At 43.2% G+C, this 25,000-nt stretch overlaps 3 protein-coding genes across 5 annotated transcripts in view; 2 read left to right on the plus strand and 1 right to left on the minus strand.

The window, feature by feature from the left end:
* Window positions 1-25,000, plus strand: part of LOC147632122 (ABC transporter B family member 19-like) — a 208,485-nt gene that overhangs the window by 1,874 nt on the left and 181,611 nt on the right. For 2 of the 3 annotated variants that reach the window (XM_086808754.1, XM_086808756.1), the window contains exon 2: window positions 1-270. This exon is cut by the window's left edge and continues 122 nt beyond it. The gene's annotated coding sequence lies outside the window, so the exon portion shown is untranslated. The remainder of the gene's footprint in view (window positions 271-25,000) is intronic. The other variant, XM_086808755.1, reaches the window with a different exon arrangement.
* LOC147632123 (uncharacterized) lies at window positions 567-1,475 on the plus strand. Its single transcript, XM_086808006.1, has one exon. It carries the CDS (start codon window positions 567-569, stop codon window positions 1,473-1,475), a length of 909 nt encoding a protein of 302 aa, XP_086664132.1.
* The window catches only part of LOC147632124 (ABC transporter B family member 19-like), a 6,364-nt gene continuing 273 nt past the window's right edge, over window positions 18,910-25,000 (minus strand). The window contains exons 1-12 of the mRNA XM_086808752.1: window positions 24,251-25,000; window positions 24,078-24,132; window positions 23,759-23,934; window positions 23,347-23,547; window positions 22,970-23,229; window positions 22,532-22,848; window positions 22,211-22,434; window positions 21,768-22,138; window positions 21,572-21,683; window positions 21,120-21,468; window positions 20,581-20,822; window positions 18,910-20,405 (exon numbers count right to left, since the gene is read on the minus strand). The exon at window positions 24,251-25,000 is cut by the window's right edge and continues 273 nt beyond it. Of these exons, the coding sequence (XP_086664878.1) occupies window positions 19,185-20,405; window positions 20,581-20,822; window positions 21,120-21,468; window positions 21,572-21,683; window positions 21,768-22,138; window positions 22,211-22,434; window positions 22,532-22,848; window positions 22,970-23,229; window positions 23,347-23,547; window positions 23,759-23,934; window positions 24,078-24,132; window positions 24,251-24,574 (3,852 nt within the window). The 5' untranslated portion in view covers window positions 24,575-25,000 and the 3' untranslated portion in view covers window positions 18,910-19,184. The remainder of the gene's footprint in view (window positions 20,406-20,580; window positions 20,823-21,119; window positions 21,469-21,571; window positions 21,684-21,767; window positions 22,139-22,210; window positions 22,435-22,531; window positions 22,849-22,969; window positions 23,230-23,346; window positions 23,548-23,758; window positions 23,935-24,077; window positions 24,133-24,250) is intronic.

Consider the following 25,000-nt stretch of genomic DNA (forward strand, 5'->3'; position numbering starts at 1 on the left):
AAAAAGATTGTTGAGAATGAGTCTGGTCCATCATCAGCTTGTGAGAGTGTTGCTAATGTTACTGATGAAGCCTTGAAGTGTATGTCTCTTGAAGAGAGGGCCGAGTATGATCGAAAAAATGAAAGGCGTGCACTCTTTCAAAAAGAATGGCTAGATGATTATAAGTGGCTCGAGTATGATGATAAGGAGGTGAAATTATTTTGCAAATTTTGCTTAAAGTAGCCTCATCCACATTCTGCGTATTCCAAAGGTGGATCGATAAACTTCAAGGTAAGTAATTTTAAGTCTCATGCACATACTGATTGTCTAAGGCAGCTATGAATGCCGTGCTTACTGAGAATAAAGATTGCATTCAAAATAGTATGCAAAAAGTAGTAGAGATAAAAGATCAAGCGTTATTATGTTTGTTTAGAGGTGCATATCTCATTGCAAAGAAAAACATGGCATTTGCAAATTTTTCTCATATCATAAAATATGTGCAAGATTGTCATGCTCCATATACTACTACTCTATATAATGATGATAAAGCATGTGCTGAGATGATATTTTGTATGGCAAAGTGTCTCATGGATTTTACCATAAAGAAGGTTGCAGCTAGTCCATGGTTTGGAGTTTTAATTGATGAGTCTAATGATATCTCTCGACATGGTCATATGGTCATTTATCTTTCTTATCTTGAGAGTGCTTGTATTCCCAAAATGAGCTTCTATGGAATTGTGCGTGTTCATGATGGTACTGCTAAATCTATTTATGAGGCGATTCTTGAAGAGCTCAAGAAAATGAACCTTGACTTTTCTAAATTTGTTGCTTTTGGGTCTGATGGATGTGCTACAATGGTAGGAAAAGATAATGGAGTTCAAGCATTGCTTAAAAAACATGTGAATCCTTTCTTGACTTCGATACATTGTGTAGCGCATCGTGCCGCTTTAGCAGTATCAAATGTGGCCAAAGAGATGGAGTATTGCAAAAAGCTTGACAAACTAGTCAATGCTATTGCAAGCTACTTCAATGGAAGTTCCAAGAGATTAGAGGGCCTTCAAATCATGCAAGCTGATCTTGCATGCCCTATTCTTCGATTGGAACACACATTTGATATTAGATGGCTAAGCAGGTATCGAGCAGTAAGTATAGTTGTGAAATCTTTGGATTCTATTCTTTCCATTACAAAGACTGAGGTCCCTCATATTTACCGTGATTTATCAGATTTTGAGTGTCTTTATTGCTTGCATTTTATGGCTGACATATTAAGAGGATTAGCTACTTTGAGTCAAATGTTCCAAAAGAAATTTGTTGATGTCACTACTGTTGAAAGTCTTGTACACAATGAGATTGCTTGCATCAAACAATATTATGTGGATGCCCCAGATGTTGATATAAATGCTTATACATATGGAGTGAATGGATATGCTAGTTGTTTTAGGTGTTTCAACTTTCAAGTAAGAATGCATAATGATACTACTTTATTATCATCGTGATTGCAAGATTCAATATTTTATTTTCTAGAATTAAATTACAATTTATTTAATGGGCCTATGATGACAGTCATAACAAATTTTCCAAAGTAAATCTACAAAAATCAAACCGTTAGATTTGTAATTTTACCTTATACCCACATTTTACTAATCTTCCCCAATCTAATCATCACTAGATCTATACAAATTGAGCATTTTAAATGGTATTTATGGTGGGAAGACAAAATAGTATTTTTTTAACAATTCTAATACCTTTTAAATAATATAGAAAATAGTGGAACACATCAAAAATTACTCGATAAATCAAGTTAAGCTCTATGTTATTTGAATTTGTGGTATACAAAGTGGTAACATCATATGAATAATAATATAAAAGTTATAGATAGTTTACTCACATTTATTGTACCTTTCTAAACCTCTGAGAGACAGGGCATGTATACAAAATTGGTTCCCAAAGAAAAGGGGATTTGCAATTATTGGATATTCGATCAGATTATAGTTTTAGGTGCCCAACTTTGCATATGATGTTTCATTAGAAGACCTTGAAGTGAAACTCCTTGGCTAACTAGGAGAGTTTGGCTATTCTTCTTGAAAAAATGCCTGTTTTCAGGCTAAAGCCAAGGGCGTCCACTAAATGAAACTAGATAACCTCATCTTGCAACCACCCATGGGCATTGTACAACCTTTTGATCATTTTGACAGTTACCTTTCTTGGAGCTCTGATGCCAAAGCTTCTATGGTGTTCTTCTCCCTTAGAGACGAAGTTGGTAACTACACCCATGTTATCTACTCCATGTCTTGAGTGGGTCATTTGCTTTCTTTTAGTATTCCACGTGACACACACCTTGTTAGAATTTGATCATTTTGACAGTTATCTTTCTTGGAGCTCTTATGCCCAAGCTTCTATGGTGTTCTTCTCCCTCAGAGATGAAGGTGGTAACTACACTCATGTTATCTACTCCATGTCTTGAGTGGGTCATTTGCTTTCTTGTAGTATTCCACGTCACACACCTTGTTAGAATTTCTTATAATGTCCTCATCCCTCATCCCTCAACATGAATAACATCGGCTCGATTGACTTTGCCAGTTTCTCCATCATCGGTCTCAGCCAAGGTGGTAGCCCTTGTATCTCTACCCACACTGGACACACCTCTTGTAGACTCTTGTACGTCAAAAACGGGATCAACTGGCATCACATGAATCAACTTCCAACCCATGAATAGAGGAGCCTTGGCAAATAAATCCACCACCACCTATCCTTTCACAAACAAAACATTAAAGAACCCCTTGCCCAGGTAGTAAACTTGTGACACAAGAACCCCTTGCCCAGGTAGTAAACTTGTGACACCACCCTTTCATGCAAGCACTTTGTCTTGCAACCATCTCCCCAAATCCATCTTACTTAGTGGCCTTCAGGACACATTAGGATTACACTGCACATAGAAAACATCCCTATCTGCCTCTTCATAAAATTTGATGGGATACTTGCAAATACCTTCCTCCCTCTGGTTGGTTTCTGTTACCATATTATAGTAGTGATGTGTGTGAACACACTTAGGACCGCCGGGGCACTTTTTCCCTCACTAGGAGGTTTTTTCCCCCGTGCATTGTATATACGCCCATTATCTTCTAGGGCTTGTTATCTTTCATTTTTAAAAAGTTGCAGGATATCAGGAAATGAAAAAGGGGCACCTTTTTTAAAAAGTTGCACGACAGTCTTGAGTTTTTGAGTCCATTCAACTGTGACTACGACAGAGGACCTTTTACGTCTTGAGTCTTCGCCCACTTTCCTTCCTTTATATCATAACACACCTACTACACGGCTTTCTTGGCACTTTGCCCTGTGCTTTCCTTTCCTTTTTCACGTAATGTACACCCCCACACCTTGCTCTCTTCAGCACTCACTGCTGCAGTCTGCTCGCAGTTGGTATTTTACCCAATTTGGGCAAGTTTGCCTCGTTTTGGGAGTTTCTTGCACACACTTTGAGAAGCTCATTTTGCATCCAAATCTTTTCAATTAATTGGCCCTTCGGACTCCGGAATCATATTTCACCAGCGCAAGCTTAGGATAAGATTTCAAAATTTTAAAGCAGCTGCTTCAGAGGGCATCAAAGCCCTTCAAAAGGCCTCTTAGAAAATAGGGCTGCAAAAGAAGGCCACCGAAAGCCACTTTATTCAAAAATTTCCATAAATTTTACACACAAACATATAAATTTTGTAGGTCAAACTGAAGGTTACATTAGGCCTTCAAATTGGAGCCCTGTGAATCTGCAGCCACACTCAACGCTCCTTTTTCCCTTTCTTGAGTCTCTCGTGCATTTGCACAAGTAACCATAACATCTTTTGCCTTTCGGAGTTTTTGCACTTAAAAGAGTAATCCATTTTGAATACCTCAGTTGTGCTTTGAGATCTTTCAAGTTATGCATGTTTGGCATTTCGAAAAGGTGAAAAAAAGAACTCTTTTTAATTCAGTATCCGTTTCATTACTGATTTTCTAGTATTCATCTGATTTGGAAGAGTTATTACCCCATGTGCAGCCCCCTCTCTTGGGTGCTAATACATGGGGACTTTACAATGAAAGAAGGCGGAAACGACAACTTTTTTGAAGAGAAAGCAGTCAAGGCCATGGAAATAGAGGCAACTCAGAATGGGGATGATATAATGAGAAGGGGGCTGCAAAAAAAGAGAAGAAACAGGAGGGCCCAAGTGTGAGCTTCTTCAAGCTTCTCTCCTATGCAGACAGCCATGACTATGTGCTTATGGCATTGGGAACCTTGGGTGCTTTTGGGCATGGGCTCGCCTTCCCCATGTTTTTCTTCTTCTTTGGCAAGCTTGTGAACAGTTTTGGCGAAAACCAAGATAACCCTCAGCAGACAACGGATGATGTGGGCAAGGTATGTGCTGATGATAACTGCCTACGCAAACTTTGCACATATTTGGCGGTTTACTAAATTATGCTTCAAATTTCTGTGATATGATTAAGCAAAGATTATGGATCTACATGAAAAAACTCAATTTTCTAATGCAAACACCTTTTGGTGCAGTATGCTCTAGATTTGGTGAACCTTGGCCTTGTCATATCGATTGCTTAAGTGCCATATCGATTATGCATTCACAATGCCTACACAAGAGAGGAAAGTTGCAGCCCTTGGTAAATTAGAGCATCTTTTGAGTTCTCTGGGTTGCCATGGCGAAAACGTGAAAATTGAAGTGAATAAGCAGGCCTCTGGTATGTCATACGAGGTTGCTCAAAAGGTCTCCATGATTGGATCAAAGGCAAGGAGATTTTTGGAGAAGCCAGCAAACATAGAGAATTCAAAGAAGACTTGGGGACTCTGGAGAGACCTGTGTGCAATCACCACAAATGTAGATTGACCAATGCCAGCTCTTGTAAATATGCGCAAAAAGCTTTGGATAAATTTCAATAACATGGTTTGCATTATGAATCAAAGTAGCACAACTGCCCAAGAACGAGTATCATTCCAACAACATATCATAGAATTCACCAAAAGTGTGCTAGGTGCTTGGGGAGAGAGTAAAGTAACACACTATATAGTAAGTCGTATAGTAAAAAAATAAATTGATGTTTTAACCTTGACTTTTTCTAATTAAATTCTAATGTCATGTGTACAGCACATAGTTTATGTGCACGGTGCGTATTTCATGAACAAGTATGGATCACTCGACATGTGGAGTACCCAAGGGATGGAGATAAGAAAATGGAGAATCATAAGAAAATTTGAAACAAAAAATCTAATACTAGCATGTTGTTAAAGCTGTGTTTATGTTACACTGATAATTTGAAGGAAAACTTGGTCGTTGGCCTTGAATGTACAGGTCTCCAAGGGTATACACATGTTGCACTATGGCAACCAGTCCTTCCTTCTTAGTATGCTTGAAGCCTTGTAGCTGCCTTCCAATGATGTAGCATATTCCCCAATTGATGCACTCGATGTGGTCCCTTAGAGCTTAGCTGCATCATGTAGACCTAAGCCCCAACCCTGAATCTTGTTGGAGCCCAAACTCCATTCTCATGTCTTGTGTTATGCAGCACAAGCTCTTCCACCTTCTCCCTAGGTCTTCTCACATTACTAGAAAAGGCAATGGTGGTAAGAAAAGAGAAGAAGGGAAAAGAAAAGCTTGTTTTACAATAGAAGAGTGGAGAGGAGAGAAAGTTCTGGGTTTTCAGTGCAGCAATGGAAAGCTTAAAAGAGGGTTAGAGTTTGAGAATAGGCTTCTTAAACCTAGAGTAGACTAAAGAGGGATAGAGTTTCTGCCAGCAGTGGAGAGGGAGGGAGCTTGAGAGAGAGAGAGAGAGAGAGAGAGAGAGAGAGAGAGGGAGATTGAGAGGCAAGGAGCTTGAGAAGGAGGGAGAGCTTGAGAGGGATGGAGTTTTTGCAACAATGGAGAGCTTAGAAGAGGAAGAAAGAGGTTCAAAATGAGCTTTCCAAACCTAGAGTATGTTGGGGGGAAGTTTGAGAGGGAAAACACACTTTTGGAAAAAAATTAAAAAATTTCAATTTTTAGGGTTTTTAATCTGTGCGATTCTAGGTGGGGGGACCTCTAAGTTTGGGCCCGAGGTAGGGGGACAAGAGTAGTAATTAGGCCCCACTAGCAAACCAAAGCCTAGGCCCCCTAGGGTCAGAGAAGTCAAAAATGTGCACCCAGCCCTCTTCCTATATTGGTCTATTCTCCCTCACTTGCAAGTTTTTTGTGGTTGAGTATGTGTTGGAAGTAGATTTAATCTTGGGGCATAAATGGACTGTTGCTGGCCCAAGCAGCACTGTGATTTGCTAGTGATAGAGTCATCATGATGGTCAACGATAAAAAGTGATGGTACCATACTACGAGGAAGAGGATCTAACTTTAATGGATATCTATGATGCTGAACGCAAAAGGATACAAGCCTGTTCCACAAAAGCCCCTCTACACCATGACCTACCATCTGCGTCAAAACGACCGACTCCGATAAAGCCTCTACTCCTTCAACCCCATCCTCCACTACGAAGTTCGATGCCAAAACCTCGCAACCAATCAGCAGCTATTCCTGAAGACGTTCCCAGAGCAACCCAACCATCTAACACTAACATGGAACTCAAAGGAAAGGCCCCAGATCCTATACATCTTCATCGACAAACCTCATTAAAGGGGACAACCACATGCTAAAAGGCCTCATCATCGATAGCCACTCAACAAGAGACTCTAACCTCATCATCGACAGCCACTCAACCAAATCCTATACATCTTCATCGACAAACCTCATTAAAGGGGACAACCACATGCTAAAAGGCCTCATCATCGACAGCCACTCAACAAGAGACTCTAACCTCATCATCATCAACAATGCCCATGAGTCTCAAACCTGCAACCTCAGCGCCAACCAAAGTCCAGGAAGGCCCCAAACCTTCCACATCACCCCAAAAAAAAACTCCACCACGACAACCACAATCAAGATATTGATGAAGGTTTTGGAAAGATGAAGAAGGATAAGAAACAAGATGTAGAAAAAAACTTTTAGGACATCAAAGATGAATAGAAACACATCGTGTGAGCTCATAATTGAGAAGGGGCAAAATGAAAGGCACAGGTGATGCATTGATTTCTGCCACCCGTTCTGCTCCAAAGAGAAATGCAAGGGGTTGCTAGAAATTAGCTTTGTGGCTTAGAACCACGTGAATTGGTGGGGTTGGAATAGATTAATAAGGAGGATTTGGCCTAATTAGAAAATTAGGGTAGTCCATCATGCTAAGTTGAGACTAACTGATAGAGAAATTGTAAACTAAGGGGCTTGGAGAATAGTCCTCTAGGGAAGCACCAATTTATGAGGGGGAGTTTCTTGAAAGGTAGCCTCTATCACCTCCTGGCAAGAGAACCACACTCACAAGACAAACACTAGATAATTTTCTATATTAAAAAAAGAAACACATTGAAAGAACAAAATATAGGCATCCAATTCATCAACTCACCAATGAAACCAATGCTCGAAACCAAGTGAAGGTAGACCCAAGGTTGCTTATTTAGTGGTTGGAGATAAAGTACATGGAGAGGAAAATTTGTGGGATATACACTAGTCACACATGGATGAGTTACACACACCTATAATGGCATTGAATAGAACCACATGGTGGAGAAAATACCCCCAAGGCACTAGTACATGGGTTGATAAGTAGAGGGTTGTAGAGAGCTAGGATGAGGGAGTGAGCATTAGGAGAGGACTAAGGACTTTATGATGGCATGGGTGTTGGAAGAAGGAGATTAACATAATCTTGAGGGCTAAGGGCTAAGGAAGAAAGAAGAAAGATGTCCCTTAATGGTGATAGATAGCCTCTTTTTATAGGTCAATGGGGGACTCCCTTACCAAAGATAGAAGCAGTGTGAAAGTGGTTTGATGAAGAGGTTGTAATTGGATCAAGTCTTAGTTGTTGCTATGTCCAAGGTGGTGGAGGAAGATTCCAAAAGATATTACAATTTTCCATTTAAGCCAAGGTTTTCAAAGGTCATATTAAATAGGTGTGGATTACAAAGTGGGGAGTGTGGTTAAAAGAAGTACTAAGGAAGAGATTTGAGCAAGTTGTCCAGAATTTTGTAAGCCGTTGTTTTGGCTATAACTTTTTGTGCGTAGCTCGGATTGGGAAGCTTCAAAAAGTAAAGTTGAAGTTCATGACCGTTCTATAGAAAAAATTTTCATGACCTACATAGTGGTTCGTGGACTTTGATTTCCAAATTCTGAGAGAAAGATGCTTAAAAATTCAAATCATATTTACTTACCCCAAAACAAAAGTCTTCCCAGAGGGCCCCTTCACTTTTGAATTCTTTATTTGGAAGATGCTTTCTTAGCCACTCACCCCATAAAAGAATAAGGCATGTGAATACACATGGTTTATAGACTTAGTAATTTAATACAAGTTCAAAGTAGTCCCCACTTGTAAGAGCATGTCATCACTCCCTTTTATCCGTCTTAAGCAAGACATGCATGCACCTCCCAATAGTATTATAATATTGAAAAATATTAACTTATTCTCTCACTAGATAATAATGCATATCAATAACTAAGGTATATCTCCCACCTATTCTTAACTTCATTTTCCATGCACTTGGTTTGTCAAGAGTTATGTAAATATTTACCCTTAATAGGTTGAAACTTATTACTCTAGATAAAACCACCCAACAATAGAAATGAAAACATTGATTGTACATGTATATACATAGATGTAGGGGGAACATAGTGATGTGTATGATAAATAACAAGGAAAAATGAAAAAATATGTGATTTGTACATAAGTTATAAGGTCTAAAGGAATACCCATAGTAATGATAAGGTGTGAAATAATTGTTTTAAAAAAAGGTTTCTATAAAACATGTCTCAGCGCCTATGGCACATTTGCCAGTAGGGCAGATCACATAACTCTCATTTATCATTTCTGGCAATGGAATCCAATTATGAACGCATGGCTGAAAACCAATTATCATCCTCCAAGGCATCGAAGTGACAAAGTGGTTCCTCATTTAGTGCGGTAGACAAGGGTTGTGTCTACAAAATGAGATACATGTCTAGAGGTAGCTCATGTCCTTCCTGGGTGGCAAAGGTTCATGCGGCTTACTGTTACGCAAAGTAGCCCCGAGCCAGTACGGAATCCTTGTTGAGAATCACGAATAGCTGTATCCTCTTCAATTTACGAATCACCCAAGGAATCCGAATTAAAAGGTGGATGATCCAGAGCCATAGGGATATTGTTAAACTGCTGAATATGTTGATGAGCTACCAACACAGCTTAGTCAAACGGGCTCAGAGGAGTAAGCAAGCAGTACCAAAAAAAGGCGACAATGTCTCACAAATACATCTAGAGCATCAATGGATGGATGTAGCCACAATAGGAAAGCATGGGTTGAGATGCATATTCATTAAAGACAAGATCTTGGATACAATCAGCTTTCGACTGGATGGAACATACAGTCGATATTCTTTTCTTTCACTGCTATACCCCACAAAGATACATTTCAAAGCCTTTCTTCAAGCTTATGTTTGTGATGTGTTAATAGGTGATATGCACATAAGCTAGATAGTCGAATACACGCATATGAGTAATGACTGGAATTCTGCCATTCCAAGGTTCATAAGCTGTCATAGATTTCAAAGCCTTAATTGGACAATGGTTCAGTACATAATTGGCAAATATGACCGCTTCAAGCCAAAATCTAGAAGGCAGATCCTTCCTTTTAAGCATACATCTGGCCATTTTCATGAGTTTCCCATTTTCATGAGTGCCCGATTGCGATGTTCAGCTACACCATTCTACTGTGGTGTATGAGAAATGCCATGGGACAGCATGAAAGCAGCAACTCATTTCATAAATATTCTCCCCCTCGATCGATATGCATTGTCAACAGCTTATGATTGCAAGCATTTTCAACAAGAGGAAGAAATTGACAGAAAGATGAGAAGGCATCCAACTTGACTTTCAGACCATACACCCATCAGAAGCATGTGTAATCATCACATTGAAAGTCAGGAAGTACAAATGTCCACAGAAAGAGGGAGCCAAAATAGGACCACAACGATCATTGTGCACTAGTTGGGCTGCAATCGGTGAGAGTAGCATGGGCACTGCCATCTTTAGAAAGGATGGATGATGCATCTTTCCCAATATACATCCCTTGCATACATGCTTGTGGAGGAGCTACAGAGCCGATAGGTCACGAACCATAGCTTGATGATGTAACCACAGAAGAGTTGGAAAATTCAAGTGACCAAACCGAGCATGCCAAAGCTCAGTGTCATGCTCAATCTATGGCATGGAAATAGTCAAGGCATCTGCATGAGGATCAGTACTCCTATCATACTTGTCAAGCCTATGTAGGCTATTGCACAATGTACCAGACAAGAGAAGTGCATCAGAATCAGTTCTATCACCGTGAATGGAATAACAATGATTAAAAAAATGAATCTTCAAGACACTTTGGCAAGTGTTGAGACAAAAATGAGATTCTTTGGGTACATACAAGGTGTCAGCCACCCCAAGAGTATAAGGATCCCCAAAGCATGAGGTAAATTCCACATTTCCAATAACTTTGATGGCATAGGATGCATTGTTAGCACACAAAACTGTTCCGCTTGACGAAGCATCTCTCAAGGTAGAAAATAGTTGCTTGCATGAAGTAATATGTTCCACCTGACGAAGCATAGGATGCATTGTTAGCAGACAAAACTGTTTCACCTAGCGAAGCATCTCTCAAGGTAGAATGAAGTAATGTGCTTAGTGCCACTAGAATCAAAGTACAAGTCAAAATTGTTCCGCCTCCTCATGAAGCATCTCTCAAGGTAGAATGAAGTAATGTGCTTAGTGGCACCAAAATCAAACTACTAGTTAGCTCATCTGACAAGGACAAACAAAAGGTAGGCAAATCACTAAATGTTACTATCAGTGCATAGCCATCATGTGCAACATTTACTTCCTCTGCATTGTCACTTGCAGTGGTAGTAAGTCCTTGCTTCTTCTTTTTCTTCTCACTTTCCTTTCGCATCCAATAGTCCTATAAAACATGACCAAGTTTCCAATAGTAATTGCATCTCTTCTTCTTCTTAGCTAGCTCCTATTCATCTGATTGGGTTGGTGCTTTTCCCTTAGGCTTAGCATGAGGAGGAGTCCCAAATTTTCCTTTGACGCATGATGGGAGGCAAAAAATGCCTAATTGGAAGCAAGCATATTGTTTTGATTAAAATGCGACTAATCTTCCTAAAGCAAGAGAGCCACCAACTCATCAAAAGTATACAACTCTGAATTGCTCTCTATCAGGAGACGTAGTGTGGTAGAAAATCTCTGATATGATTCATGAAGGCCATTGAGAATGTTAGAGATAAGAGAACTTTCTGAAATAACTTTTTAAAAAAAAATCAAACGAACACCTCTCTCCCGGTAGTGGAGGGATAATCCCGAGACGAGGGATAATCCAGGGTGGTTCAGGCGGCACAGATTCCCGTCGGGATTAATTTTTTTTATGAGTTGTAGGCACCTTTCTCTCAGATCGGAGCATCTCGGAGTAGCGACGCTTGTAGAGGCTCGCAGCGCAACACAAATCGACAGTCAACGATAGTTTTGCAGGCGACCGTAAGGGGGGTGACTATTCTCTCTCCACCACTGCTCATTTTATTAGCGTTTTTTTTTGTAATTTTTGAGTTCTTGCATTTTTATTTGTGCAAGAATTAAAATATGTCTGCTAGGCGTAGTGTGTCCCCACTGCCTTCTACTTCTCTAGGGTTTTCAGGTCTCTTGTCCTCGGTCGTCGCGCAGGTTTGACCCCGACCGAATTGTCAAGTCGTATACGCCCGACCATTGTCCGGTCCGGAGTGTGCTCGTCAATCACGCGTGATCCGCCAATGCCCTCCTCGTCTGTTGACCCCGCCTTAGGACCTAGCGAGCTTGGGCCCTAGTCTAGCTCGGAGTTACCTACATAATACGCTACGTTTTGAGCATGGAGGTAGTCATTGCCCTGTAGAGCAGGGCGACTGTACTGTCCCCGCCACACCACTTATTTCCTCCATGGAGCTGTGCACAGCGGTCCGCAGAGACCAGATAGCAGAGGTATATGCTTGTTACCCTCTTTTAAATTCTATTTTCGTAGATGAAACTGTAGATGATGTTTGCGTAGATAAACAAAGAAAACAAAATAGCCTTGGACAAGACCCACCGTTTGAAAACCCTGTTTGGCATGCATGCGATTCAAACAAGAAAAAATCCAAGGTGAAAGAGACATTAAAGAAACAGTACGTAGATACTTTAATGAATTTACTAGAGGAATTTCAGGATGTTTTTCCTTATAATTTGCCATATGGTTTACCACCATTTAGAGAAGTAGACCATGGCATCGAAAATATGCCAAGATCAAAACCTATAAGCAAACTTACTTATAGATTAAGCCACTCCAAGGCACAAGAGGTGGAAAAACAATTGATCGAATATTTGAACAAAGGCTTTATTCGGCCTAGTTCAAGTCCGTGGGCATCGCCTATTCTTCTGGTAAAGAAGAAAGATGGATCTATGTGGATGTGCATAGACTATAGGGCTCTTAATCAGATAATGATTAAGAACAAGTATCAAATGCCACGCATGGATGAGTTGTTTGATCAACTCTATGGATCGAGATACTTTACAAAAGTAGACCTGAGATCAGGGTATCATCAGGTTAGAATTAAAGTAGAAGATGTTGCGAAGACAGCATTTAGGACCCGTTTCGGGCATTTTGAGTTTTTGGTTATACCTTTTGGGCTAACCAATGCTCCAGCAACGTTTATGACGTGCTGATGGACAACATTTTACGTCCATATCTGGGAAAATTCATAGTAGTTTTCCTAGATGATATTCTTGTGTACAGTAAGACACAAAAAAAAAACACATAGAGCATTTGCGTCTAGTGTTCGAGTTGTTGTGAGAGCACAAACTATTTGCAAAGAAGGGCAAATGTGAATTTTTTGAAACAAAAATTCACTACCTTGGCCATATTATATCCATCGATGGTACGCGGATGGAGCCAGAAAAAGTAGAGGCTATTCTTAAATGGCCAGCGCCGAAGAATCTCGAGAAACTGTAGTTTTTTCTTGGCATGTCGGGGTTCTACCGACAGTATGTGAAGGACTACGCGAAGATCGCAGTCCCATTGACTGTCCAATTACGGTCAAAAACTAAAAACATTAGTTGGGGGAAGCCCAACAGAAGAGCTTTAATAAGCTCATCAAGGTGACCGTAGTAGCAGCTGCACTTGTTTTGACTATTGTCGATCCAAATGAGTCGTTTGTCTTGGAAACAGATGCTAGTAATGAGGCCATTGGGGCCGTACTTATGCAAAGGGGATGCCCAATTGCATCTGAGAGTAAAAAGTTAGATCGTGCGTAACGTAACTACTCGACTGAACGAGCAAGAGTTACTAGCGATAGTTCATGCACTGAAAAAGTGGAGACACTATTTATATGGTGCTTCTTTTGAGGTCCGGACGGACCATGAAAGTCTGAAATGGCTTTCAAGTCAAAGTGAACTGAAGGGTAGAAAAGCTCGGTGGGCGAAGATTCTACAGGAGTTTGACCTTCAGATACGTTACCAGAAAGGTAAGTATAACGTGGTGGCAGATGCACTTAGTCGCATGCCACAGATTAATGAACTTAGTTTCACAGTCTTCAAGAATGATTTCTTGGAGTCACTACGTGGTTTATGTGAGCACGATCCATCTTTTACGGAGGTCTAGCGCGCTGTACGCGTACGCACTTCTTCACAGACGCGACCACCTCCCTCATTGGCACGGATTGCTAGTCCGGAGAGACTGGCCGAAGGTGCAACGGGAAGGGAAGCGAGAGTTAGTCCAGAGAGACTAGCCGTGTCTTCTGGGTATAGTTTGGAGCCGGAGAGCTCTCATAGACCCTTCATCACCTTTGACTGCCACGGCTTCAAAGGGGAGTGATAAACTTTGTCAGGTGGGAGAAATATGCTAATTACTCCATTGAGAACGGGTACTTACTCTACAAGGGTAGAGTATGTGTACCAACTCTTGGTGACTTTCGGGCCCAAATTCTTAAAGAAAGTCATGATAGTCCAAGTGCGGGTCATCTCGGGATTCAGAAGACCTATACACTAGTAAAAAGATAGTTTTATTGGCCTAGTTTGTTTAAGGACGTCCAGACTTATGTGCTGAAATGCAGTAAGTGCCAAGTCAATAAACACGAAGGTTGGAGGACTACTCCATCCGCCGCCGCTGGAGATTCCTCAAGGGAAATGGGAAAGCATTTTCATGGATTTCATTACCGGTTTACCCAAGACGAGTCGAGGGAATGACTCGGTGTGGGTGGTAGTGTGGACAGGTTAACTAAAATGGTAAAGTTTATCGCCATGAAGAAAATTGTTAAAACGCCAGAGTTGGCAAAAACTCTTTATTGAACATCTCTATAAGCTATATGGCCTGCCCGCAGATATAGTGTCGGATAGAGAAAGAAAGTTCAACAATCATTTTTGGAGGGAAGTCTGAGTACGGCAGATCATCCGGAGTCTGATGGTCAAACTGAAAGAGTTAACCAAATTCTAGAGGATAGGATATGTTGCGTTCTTATGTTAGTAAGAAGCAATCTAATTGGGAAGAGTACTTGCCTTTATTGGAGTTTGCCTATAACAGCTCCAAACACTCAGCAACTGGATTTACACCATTCATGTTAATGTATGGATTCCAGCCGAGATCTCCGATGGCTATAGGCCTAGAAAAGGAGAAGATTCAATCTGTCAAGGATTTCCTTGAATAAATAATTTATCTCAGAGCCGCACGTGAGAGCATTCGTAGCGCTCAGGATCGCGCTAAAACTTATGCGGATAGAGGACGTAGAAAGGTGACCTTTGCAGAAGGTGACTTTGTATTTCTCAAGGTTCCTGCGCAGTCAAAAACCATGAAAATGGGAAAGTGTGATAAACTTTCTCCGAGATATTGTGGTCCTTTTAAAATCCTTACGAAGATTGGGGACGTAGCATATAAACTTGAGTTACCGGAGAGTTCTCAAGTCCATCTTGTCTTCCATGTTAGTAAACTGAAGAAATCAGTTCATTCACGGGTTAGAGAATGCAGTTTCTCCAGAGATTTTGGTGGACTTGATAGAGCCACCAAAGATACCACATGAACCTGAAAAGATTCTAGAGTATCGTGCCACACAAACCCGACATAAAGTGTACCAGGAGGTACTTGTTAAATGGACAGACAGAGATGAGGAGGCAGCTACTTGGGAACGCCGTAGTGCAATGAGGTTTCCCCAATTTGTTTTCGAGGATGAAAACTCTTCTTAAGGGGGAGTAATGTCACGTAGGCTGTAACGCCTGTGACCGCGGAAGACCGGATGGCCAGACGCGGCTTTAGCGTCAACACCTCGGTCGGAGCGCCGAGGACATGGCCATCGGGGGTTCAGTGGGAGAGGACGCCCATGCAGAGTCATGGGCGGCCATGCTAGTGTGGACGGAAGGCCACACACTATATAGCCTGGGGGATGAGGGGCAATCCTCATTCTTCCTCTATGGCTGGGTGGTGAGCCAGAGGCTGTCCCCTCCTGTGGTAGCGCCCGTAGTGGTGCTATGGTAATCTAACATAGATAGTAGCATGTGTGACAATGAATGGCCTCATCCAGCTGGCCACAGTGTGTGGACATTAGATAGGGTTATTTGGTGTGTGAACATAGCACATTTAGTGTGTGGTGTATAGTTCTCTTTTATTATGCAATTGTGTGAGAGTGGATATGGCTTCCCTCTATGGTTAGGGTTATTCTAATGGATTAGAGTTTTCTCTCTTGTGTGTGTGCTCTCTCTTTATCAGTATTCATGTTTTGATGATGCAAGTGTAGTGAGGAAGGGTTAGCTTGTCTACGATGTGCATCATGGTGTCCTGGAACTCAAAGTTCAGGGAGTGACAAGCGGCCATGAACATATACTGGAACACCAAGAATTGAAAATAGGAATCCATCCCGTCCTATATCTAGCCATAACTAGATTAGTCTAACAAGAATTAAAAGAATACAACATACAATTTTCTAAACCTAAATTGTTCTCTAATACCATGTGTAAGATCCCACTCTAATTGGGCCAAGGGGATTCTATTGAGATAGGTGACTAAGTCCCCTAGTCTCTGATTGAGGACACCTTGATCTCTAGAAAATACGAGGATATGAGCAAACGAAGGGACTTAACTCTGTCTCACAAGGGAAACGTAGTCATTCTAATAGGAATCTATTCCTCCACTCGAATGGCACTCAATGTGCGTGATCAAAGGTGGAGAAATCCGCACTTGGTTTATAGAAGCCTACACCTTTTTTCAATTTTCTTTATGAGTCATGGCCGCTCTACTGGCTCGTTTCCCTAAACAAAACTTGTTCAGGGAGCTATTCTTACTACGGATTGTAATAAATAAATCTATTGGATAGTTACCGACTCATCGAGTCCACCCATTCCATAGCATGACGTCGTCGGGGCATCCATCCCCACCCACTCACCCAGGCTAAGTTGGCCTCTCGTCCCCTCAAGCACTGTTACTTGTACCAAACCCACCCTCCCGCTCCTCAAAGGACACATTTACTCATGAGGTGGGCTATTCACCACACTAGCCTAGGCCAGCAGAACTAGGCAACATCATAATCACATGTCCACCCTCACGGGGTGGAAATCCAATTCCCAGTGGCATAGGGGGGATTACCCTGGGGCGCCTTGGTACCGTCTTCGCTCGGCTACCCAAGCAAGAGCAGGGTTAGCTAAGGGGGGGAGAACATGTACCTGTAGATTAGCAATAAGCTAATAACATATCGATTGAAACCCAAAAAAAAAACTCTTCTTTTTCAATAATTCATTGATCAATAAGAAAACAACATTGGAAAATGTTGATCTTCATTCCTTATCAATAAATAAAGCATGTAAGATTACTCGCTCACAATTTCACTTACTAGCCTTACTTTAGGACACTTAAGGGCATATACGAGGACGAAAGTAGGAATTCTCCATATTGGAGCCGATTTGGAGCCTTAATATTTTAGGCTACTTACTCAACTTAAAATTAAGGTGTGATGCTTCTAAAATGCTATCCGTAATTGTTATATGTTTATCTAATATGAACGTAATCTTACTAAGCCTAAGAAAGAAATAAGTTGCTTATATTTAAAAGAATTAAAAGATATGGCCAACCTGGTCGTCGTTTGCATGACAATTCGTTTACGGAGGTAGCGGAGTCATTTGCATGGATACGTGCCTCCTCATTTCTGCCTTGAATGTCGCATGGTTCTTCAATTCGGCGGTGTTTCGATGCCATAGTAGTGCCTTTATTTGCAAAGAATAGAAAGAGAGTGGGGTGGGTGTGAAATGCTAAGGATCACTACGAGAGAGAGAGAGAGAGAGAGAGAGAGAGAGAGAGAGGATTATAGGGAATCAAAAAGGATTTGGAAACCAAAATCGTTTGGGCTTCCAAAAGCTTGCCTGAAATCCCAAAGCTTTACTAAGAACAAAGCCTAAGCTTACCTTTAAGTCTCTTTATATGGGGGGAGGGGGGACTTTTGGAGAGAGTGTCCTTAGCCAGAGGACTCTAAAGGGAAGAGAGAGTGAGGCTTGGGTACGGCTAGCCTTGGCTGAGAGAGGCTAAGAGGGTGACTTTAAGTCTATTCACATGGGGGAGAAGAGTTATAGGAGGACATGTCCCAGACAAGGAAAAAAGTAGGGGCTATTCATAACCCAATGGCTATTTTTCAAGGGTCTTCAAAAACATTTGGCTTTTTTTTTAAATATTTTTCAACCAAAAATTTCCCAATTTTGATGGGTTTAGGAGAAATATTTGCTAGAAAAATACTAAAAACTACCATTTTGTGTAGAAAATTTGAAAGATTTGCTCCAAATTCTATACTTATAGGTTCGTGGGGAAGATATATTCGCCAAAGCATCTACACTTGCACATTCTTGAAGGTGTCTTATTTTTTACCCTGGTCCCAAAACTAGAGCCTAGTCTCTAGGTGAAGGGGGTATATATAGCTGCGGGGAGGGGGAGCTTGCGTACGGAGGAGTGCCAACAAGGGGGGAAAGTGTGTCCAGGTGGGAGCACCATCTCGAAAGAGTGTTAGCAAGGGGCCAATGGGGGTGCCATCTAGGCAAGATGCATGGGTGCTAGGTGCGTCGGGGGAGGGAGCGCCACCTATCAAGGAGGAGTCTCAAAGGGGTGAGGGGGAGGGGGGAAGTGGCAAGGGGAGGGGGTACATGCACCATCTGTCTAAGAAGGGTCTAGAGAGGGGGTGTGTATGTGGGGGCAAGAGGCGGCAAGGAGGCAAGGAGATATGTGTAGGGAGACATGTCCCGAGGGGGATGGTGGACAGTGTCCGAGGTGTTGGTGTACCAATGGATGCGTGCATGCATAATTTGGCGAGAAATGAGCTCTCGGGTGTTTGGGAGAGGCATTCGTAGGAGTGGTATGTCACTCGGGCGAGGGTTGTGGTGGTGGGTTCACCACGCGCACGCTTAGGGACGGGCCGTCGAGGTTTTCTAGTGAAATTGTTCATGGCTACCTCAAGATCCCGTGGGCACTTTCTGTCCATCATTTGGATGTCCATAATTTTGCTAATTTTGGTTTAAAGCCACCAAATGTTAAAATTATGAGGGGCGATTTAAGCCACTTTGATTATCCATTTCAATTTTCGAAAAAGCCCCACCCAAGGTAATGTCGTGCTTAAGATTTTATTTTTGGATTTAGTTTTCTCACTTCATAAGTAAAAAGTGCTTAATTTGTAATCGCATCGACATAGTAAATTCCTAGAGTTAATAAATGCAACCATAATAAACTACCTGAACTGTACTTGGAATGGATTTGCCGCATTGTGTTTAATGTGATATATTTACAATGGGTATGTTACAATGCATAATGTTGCTTTACCTTCAAAACATCGATCTTAGACCCAACATCATGTGTTGACCTTGTAAATCGTATTGGGAGATGGGGATTTGAAAAGAGCTTAAGTCTAGTTTAATCATGTCCAACATCCGGTGCAAGATTGAATCGCTATGGCTAGAGATGTGTAGTATCCAAGGCATGCTTAAAAAGCACACCTCACATACACAAGGTTACACTCTATATCTTACATATAGGGGTAAAAGCACACCTCATATACCCAAGGTTACACTCTATATCTTACATCACAAATAGGGGTTTACCACATTTGTGAAATTGGGGGATGTCTCATTGTTTTTTACCTTCACGTGCTCGTTGAATGTTGACAAGGCGGGCATAGGAGCCATCTGGTTTGCCCATGAGTTGGTTGTGGGACCCTTGCTCCAGAATGCGGCCCTCTTGAACTACGGCGATGGTGTCTGCGTTGCGGATGGTGGTGAGGCGGTGCGCCACCACAATTGTCGTACGGCCCTCCATCAGCCTGTCCAGGGCGGACTGCACGACCTTCTCCGACTCAGCATCCAGCGCTGACGTGGCCTCGTCCAGAAGCAAAATGGCCGGATCCTTGAGCACCGCCCGTGCTATGGCCACCCTCTGCTTTTGCCCGCCCGACAGCTGCAGCCCCCTCTCGCCCACCTGCGTCTGGTACCCGCCCGGCAGCCCGCTTATGAAACGGTGCGCGTTGGCAGCCTGCGCCGCAGCTTCCACCTCAGCTTCGGTTGCCCCCTCCCGCCCATACAGAATGTTCTCATATATTGAGGTCGCAAACAGCGCCGGCTCTTGCTGCACTAACCCAATATGCTGCCGCAGTGAACGGAGATTCAGCCGCCGGATATCCTTTCCGTCTATAGTGACGGCGCCGGCCGCCGGATCATAGAAACGTTCGACGAGCCCGATGACGGAGCTTTTGCCCGAACCGCTGGCTCCGACCAGGGCAAGGCTTTCCCCGGCTCTAACGTGCAAGTTGAGGCCTTTGAAGATGGTGACATCCGGACGGGTAGGGTAGGCGAACTCGACATCGACAAGCTCGATGTTGCCACGTACGCTCTGTACGAGCTCCGACGAGGGGTCGTCGGGGTCGATGGAGGTGCGTCGGTCCATGATGTCGAAGACGGAGATGAGGGCGTCGGAGCCTTTGATGATGTCTGGCGTCAGCCCCAGCGTTTCCGCGACCGCGAAGGCAGTCATCATGAGGACCATGAAGACCTTGATGACTGAGGCGAAATCGGAAGTGCCGCTCTTGACGAGCGTCGAGCCGTACCAGAGCACGAGCGCGTAGCTGCAATACATTGTCATCTGGGAGACGCCAAGGAAGCCGCCGGAGATGTTGCCCCGCAGGAAACTCCGCTTGGCCGGCTCACGGAGAGCCTCTGTGAAGAGCGACAGAACTTTGTCTTCGGCATTAAAAGCCGCGACGGTGCGGATGTTTCCAATGGAATCTCCAGCGATCATACTGGAGTGGGCATGGGCCTCGTTAAGATCTCCAGCAAAGCCCTTCACGCAGAGTTGCTGCATGGCACAAAACAAATCACGTAAGTCGTTGCCGGCGATCTCGCGTACCTCCGGCAGCCTATGAGTCTACGCTATGGCAAGCAATTCGCGGCAAGTCTGACGTGACGGCAAACAGTGTACGTCAGCCTTATCGGCGGCAAGTATGACGTTAAGAATATGGTGTTGAGGTTACCTGGGACACTGCCGCCCCCACCAGAAGAGGAAATGTGGCCAGCAAGACCAAGGCCAGTCGCCACTCGATGACGAGGCCGATGACGCAAGCAGTGACGAAAACAGTTACGTTTTGTAGTATCAGCGACACCCTGTCACCGATGGCCGCGCGTACGTGCGTTGCATCCGTGGCCAATCGCGCCGCCAATCGTTTGCTGTTGTTTTCGTCCTGGTCAAACCAGCCCACCTCGTTTCGTATCATGGCTGCATCAAGTAAGTCAGTTCAAAAAATTAGTGAGTTGTACACTCCATCAGTACGGCACATTCATGAGTGATGAACCACCAGGTCGTACACACGCACACATCCTGGAAAGCGGCACAGTCCATATAGACGCAGTCACCCATGCAAAGCATCCTCAGGCTGCACCTTCGTACAGCACACAGGTCATGGACACATGCATAGCATCCTCAGGCCCCTTCGTACAGCCTTTACCCACACATGCATCATCACACCACTATCTGGTTCCATGCTTTAAAATGAAATCAATCTTTGTGCATCACCTTCGAACATCATCTCTCTCACTCTGGCTGTGAGATTCTCTCCCACAATACCAAAGTAGTAGTGCTGCAGCACATAGATGCCCACTGTGACCACACCGACCCCCACGTACACCAGTACATACTTCTGTACCTCCCTCCTCATCTTGTTCATGTCGGGTTCAAAATACACCTTGAGCAGCTCACTGATCACCAATGCGAAAATAGGGTTCACTACCCCGGCCAAGACAGACCCCACACTACCTAACAATGCATACGGCCACTCAGGTGCATTCAGCTTCATCAGTCTCCAGTAGGACCCCTTCGAATCCCTCTCCCTCTTCTCGTCTGCCATCTCTTCATCCACCTTCTCCTGTACCAGACCACTGCAAAACATTAGAACCTAAAGGGTACGATAATGAACTAAACCCACCCCAAAGTTGTTTACCAAATGTAAGCATCAGCTTAAACCTCACCTTGTGAACATCAGACACATTGCTCATCTGATGGCTCAGACGCCTTTCACTGCTCATCCTCGCACTAACACTCCCACGGGCAGAACTTACTCTTGCCAATGAGCTTGTTGCCCTGTATATGAATGAAAATAGTCACAATGGTAAGGCATGGACGGTACACTCACTTCATAACAGTTGAGAAATTAATGAGGCTCACTTTGATGTTCGACCCAAAATTGTTCCATCACGTCCCAGCGCCATCTCCTGCAGCTTCACAAGAGTGGAGTAAGCTCCCAGCTCGCCCTTCACAATCAACTCATCATGGGTGCCCATCTCTACAATCTGCCCATCCTGCACCACACCGATGGTGTCCACATTCTGGATGGTGGACAGCCTGTGGGCTATGACGACAGTCGTCCTTCCTACCATAAGACGGTCCAATGCATCCTGCACCACCTTTTCAGATGCTGCATCTAATGCACTGGTTGCTTCATCAAGTAGAAGAACCTTGGGATTCTTGAGCATTGCCCTCGCAATAGCCACTCTTTGCTTCTGGCCACCTGAAAGTTGCACTCCACGTTCTCCCACCTGCAAACCTATCAAGTCAGTTCCCAGAAATTGAGCACGTCAACACGTGCTTGAAACACACAGAGAGCTAACCTGCGTTTTGTATGCATCGGGCAGCTCACTGATGAACATATGGGCATTTGCTGCTTTAGCTGCTGCTTCTACTTCCTCCATGGTAGCATCCTCCTTGCCATAGAGTATGTTCCCTAATATAGAAGTTGCAAAGAGGGCAGGCTCCTGATTGACCAGGCCTATCTGATCACGAAGCCACCTCAGCTGAAGGGTGCAGATATCAACACCATCCAGCAAGACTTGACCTGACCAGAAAACAACCCAAAACAGGTCCCACATTAGTCCCCTACAATTATCACTTGAATTCTATCATGAGTTGATTGTTGCAGTGTTGACCATTACCTCCTATGGGATCATAGAACCTTTCTATGAGGGAAACAACTGTGCTCTTGCCAGAACCACTGCCCCCAACAAGGGCAACAGTCCTTCCAGAGGGTATCATTAAGGAGAAGTCTTCAAAAATCATAACATCTGGCCTAGAAGGGTAGCTGAAGACCACATTGCGAAGCTCAATATCCCCTTTCACTTCAGACAGCTTTGAGCCGTCATCGGTATGGCGGTTCATCTTGGCAGGCTTGTTCACCAGTTCCATGATGTTGTAAGCTGCCGCTCTTCCTTTACTGAATGCAGTGACATTGCCCATAGCTTGCCCCAATGCCCTACACAACCACACCACATGCTCAAGTCATCATCTTAAGGAAGGCATAGAAGGCATCCATGATGAATCCAATGCAATACAAAACAGCTCAAAAACCTCACAAGTTTAGTTTTAGTTCTTACATGCCACCAATGATAGCGGAGAAGATGGCACTGATGGCTTTGCCACCGTTAGTCTCCCCACTCCGGATAAGCACACCACCGTACCACAAGATCAAGGCCCATGAGAAGATGAGAATGGTGTATGTGACTCCAAGACCCAAGCCCTTGGCCATTCCCCCTCTATAGCCCAGCTTCAATGTCAGGGCTAGGGAGTCTGAGAAGGACTGAGCAGCTTTCTTCTCACCAGCAAACGAATAGACCGTCCGAATTTGCGCAATTGTCTATTGCATGCTCGACAGACAGGTATATAGGCCATTAATCAGGAAACTGTCTCATCATTCCAAAACAGATTGAGTTGATTTAACTTTTAGATGACCACACTTGGCTTGATAATGTACCTGTTCTGCAATGGTCCCTGCATCTCCATAGGCTACGTGGCTTTTGGATGTCAAACGTGTGAGCGTGTAGGCATACAAGCCACCTGCAAAAGCTATCGCAGGGACCACTGCCACTGTTACCAGGCATAACTTCCACACCATAGAAAACCCAACTCCAAAACCTCCTATAAATGTAGCCATGAATTGCAAGAAGTTTCCCATCTGCAGCCAAAATCTTGGTCATTGCAGACCCATCATAAAAAGCAAAGATGCGCAAATGAATGCATAAGAGAACGTGCACTCACACAGAGACACACACACACACACACACACACACACATACTTGCACACATGAATGTTGAATGAAATCATACATGCATACGTGTGTACACATACACATTTATAGATGCATATAGACATACAAAGACCATACCTTCTCACTGATAGCATCTTGCACCAAGACCGTGTCTTTCGAGATGCTTTCAACTAGCATCCCTGTTCGGGCATCTGTATCAAAGAAGCCGATATCTTGATTCAAGATAGCCTGTAAGTACCTGAGGCGCATCTTGCTAGCTTGCCTCTGGCCTGTATGCATCCAGCAGGCCACCTCTGGGGTCACAACACACAACCAAATGAGTAATTTCTGACTCACAGCACATGATTATGGCTTAGTAATCAATCAAACAATTGAAATGTGAATTATGTGACATCAATGGGGCATGGTTGAATATTTGCAAGAGCAAAAAGTTAACCTGCCCAAGCAGAGCCCCATATGACAAGGCCAAGGTACACCAAATCCACAGCATACTGCACCGAAAAGACGTTGGCATTAGAAAACTGGGTTTTTGAATGTAGATCCATAACCTTGCCCAAACATATTCACTCACCAAACATGTGAGTGGGCAGTTATGAGATAAGCACATACCTTGCCCACATCATCCGCTGTCTGCTGAGGGTTATTTTGGTTTTCGCCAAAACTGTTCACAAGTTTGCCAAAGAAGAAGAAAAACATGGGGAAGGCGAGCCCATGCCCAAAAGCGCCCAAGGTTCCCAATGCCATGAGCACATAGTCATAGCTGTCTGCATAGGAGAAAAGCTTGAAGAAGCTCACACTTGGGGCCTCTTCTTTCTTCTCTTTTTTTGCATCCCCCTTCTCATTATCATCCCCATTCTGAGTCGCCTCTATTTCCGTGGCCTTGACTGCTTGGTTGCTGTTTCCCCCTTCTTCCATTGCATTCTCAGACTTCATCTCGGAAATATTTATTAGCACCCAAGAGAGAGGGCTGCACAAGGGGTATTAAAGGAGAGAGGGCTGCACAAGAGGTATTAACTCTTCCAAATCAGATGAATACTAGAAAATCAATAATGAAACGGATACTCAATTAAAAAGAGTTCTTTTTTTCACCTTTTCGAAATGCCAAACATGCATAACTTGAACGATCTCAAAGCACAACTGAGGTATTCAAAATGGATTACTCTTTTAAGTGCAAAAACAAAACTCCGAAAGGCAAAAGATGTTATGGTTACTTGTGCAAATGCACGAGAGACTCAAGAAAGGGAAAAAGGAGCGTTAAGAGTGTGGCTGCAGATTCACAGGGCTCCAATTTGAAGGCCTACCGTAACCTACAAAATTTATATGTTTGTGTGTAAAATTTATGGAAATTTTTGAATAAAG

The sequence above is a fragment of the Cibotium barometz genome, chromosome 14, assembly GCF_041138505.1.
Source record: "Cibotium barometz isolate CiBa-2024 chromosome 14, ASM4113850v1, whole genome shotgun sequence".
Lineage (NCBI taxonomy): Eukaryota > Viridiplantae > Streptophyta > Polypodiopsida > Cyatheales > Cibotiaceae > Cibotium > Cibotium barometz.

Bases quoted from the DNA above. Each gene is read 5' to 3' on its own strand.
- LOC147632123 (XM_086808006.1), top strand. From the start codon at position 567: ATGGATTTTACCATAAAGAAGGTTGCAGCTAGTCCATGGTTTGGAGTT.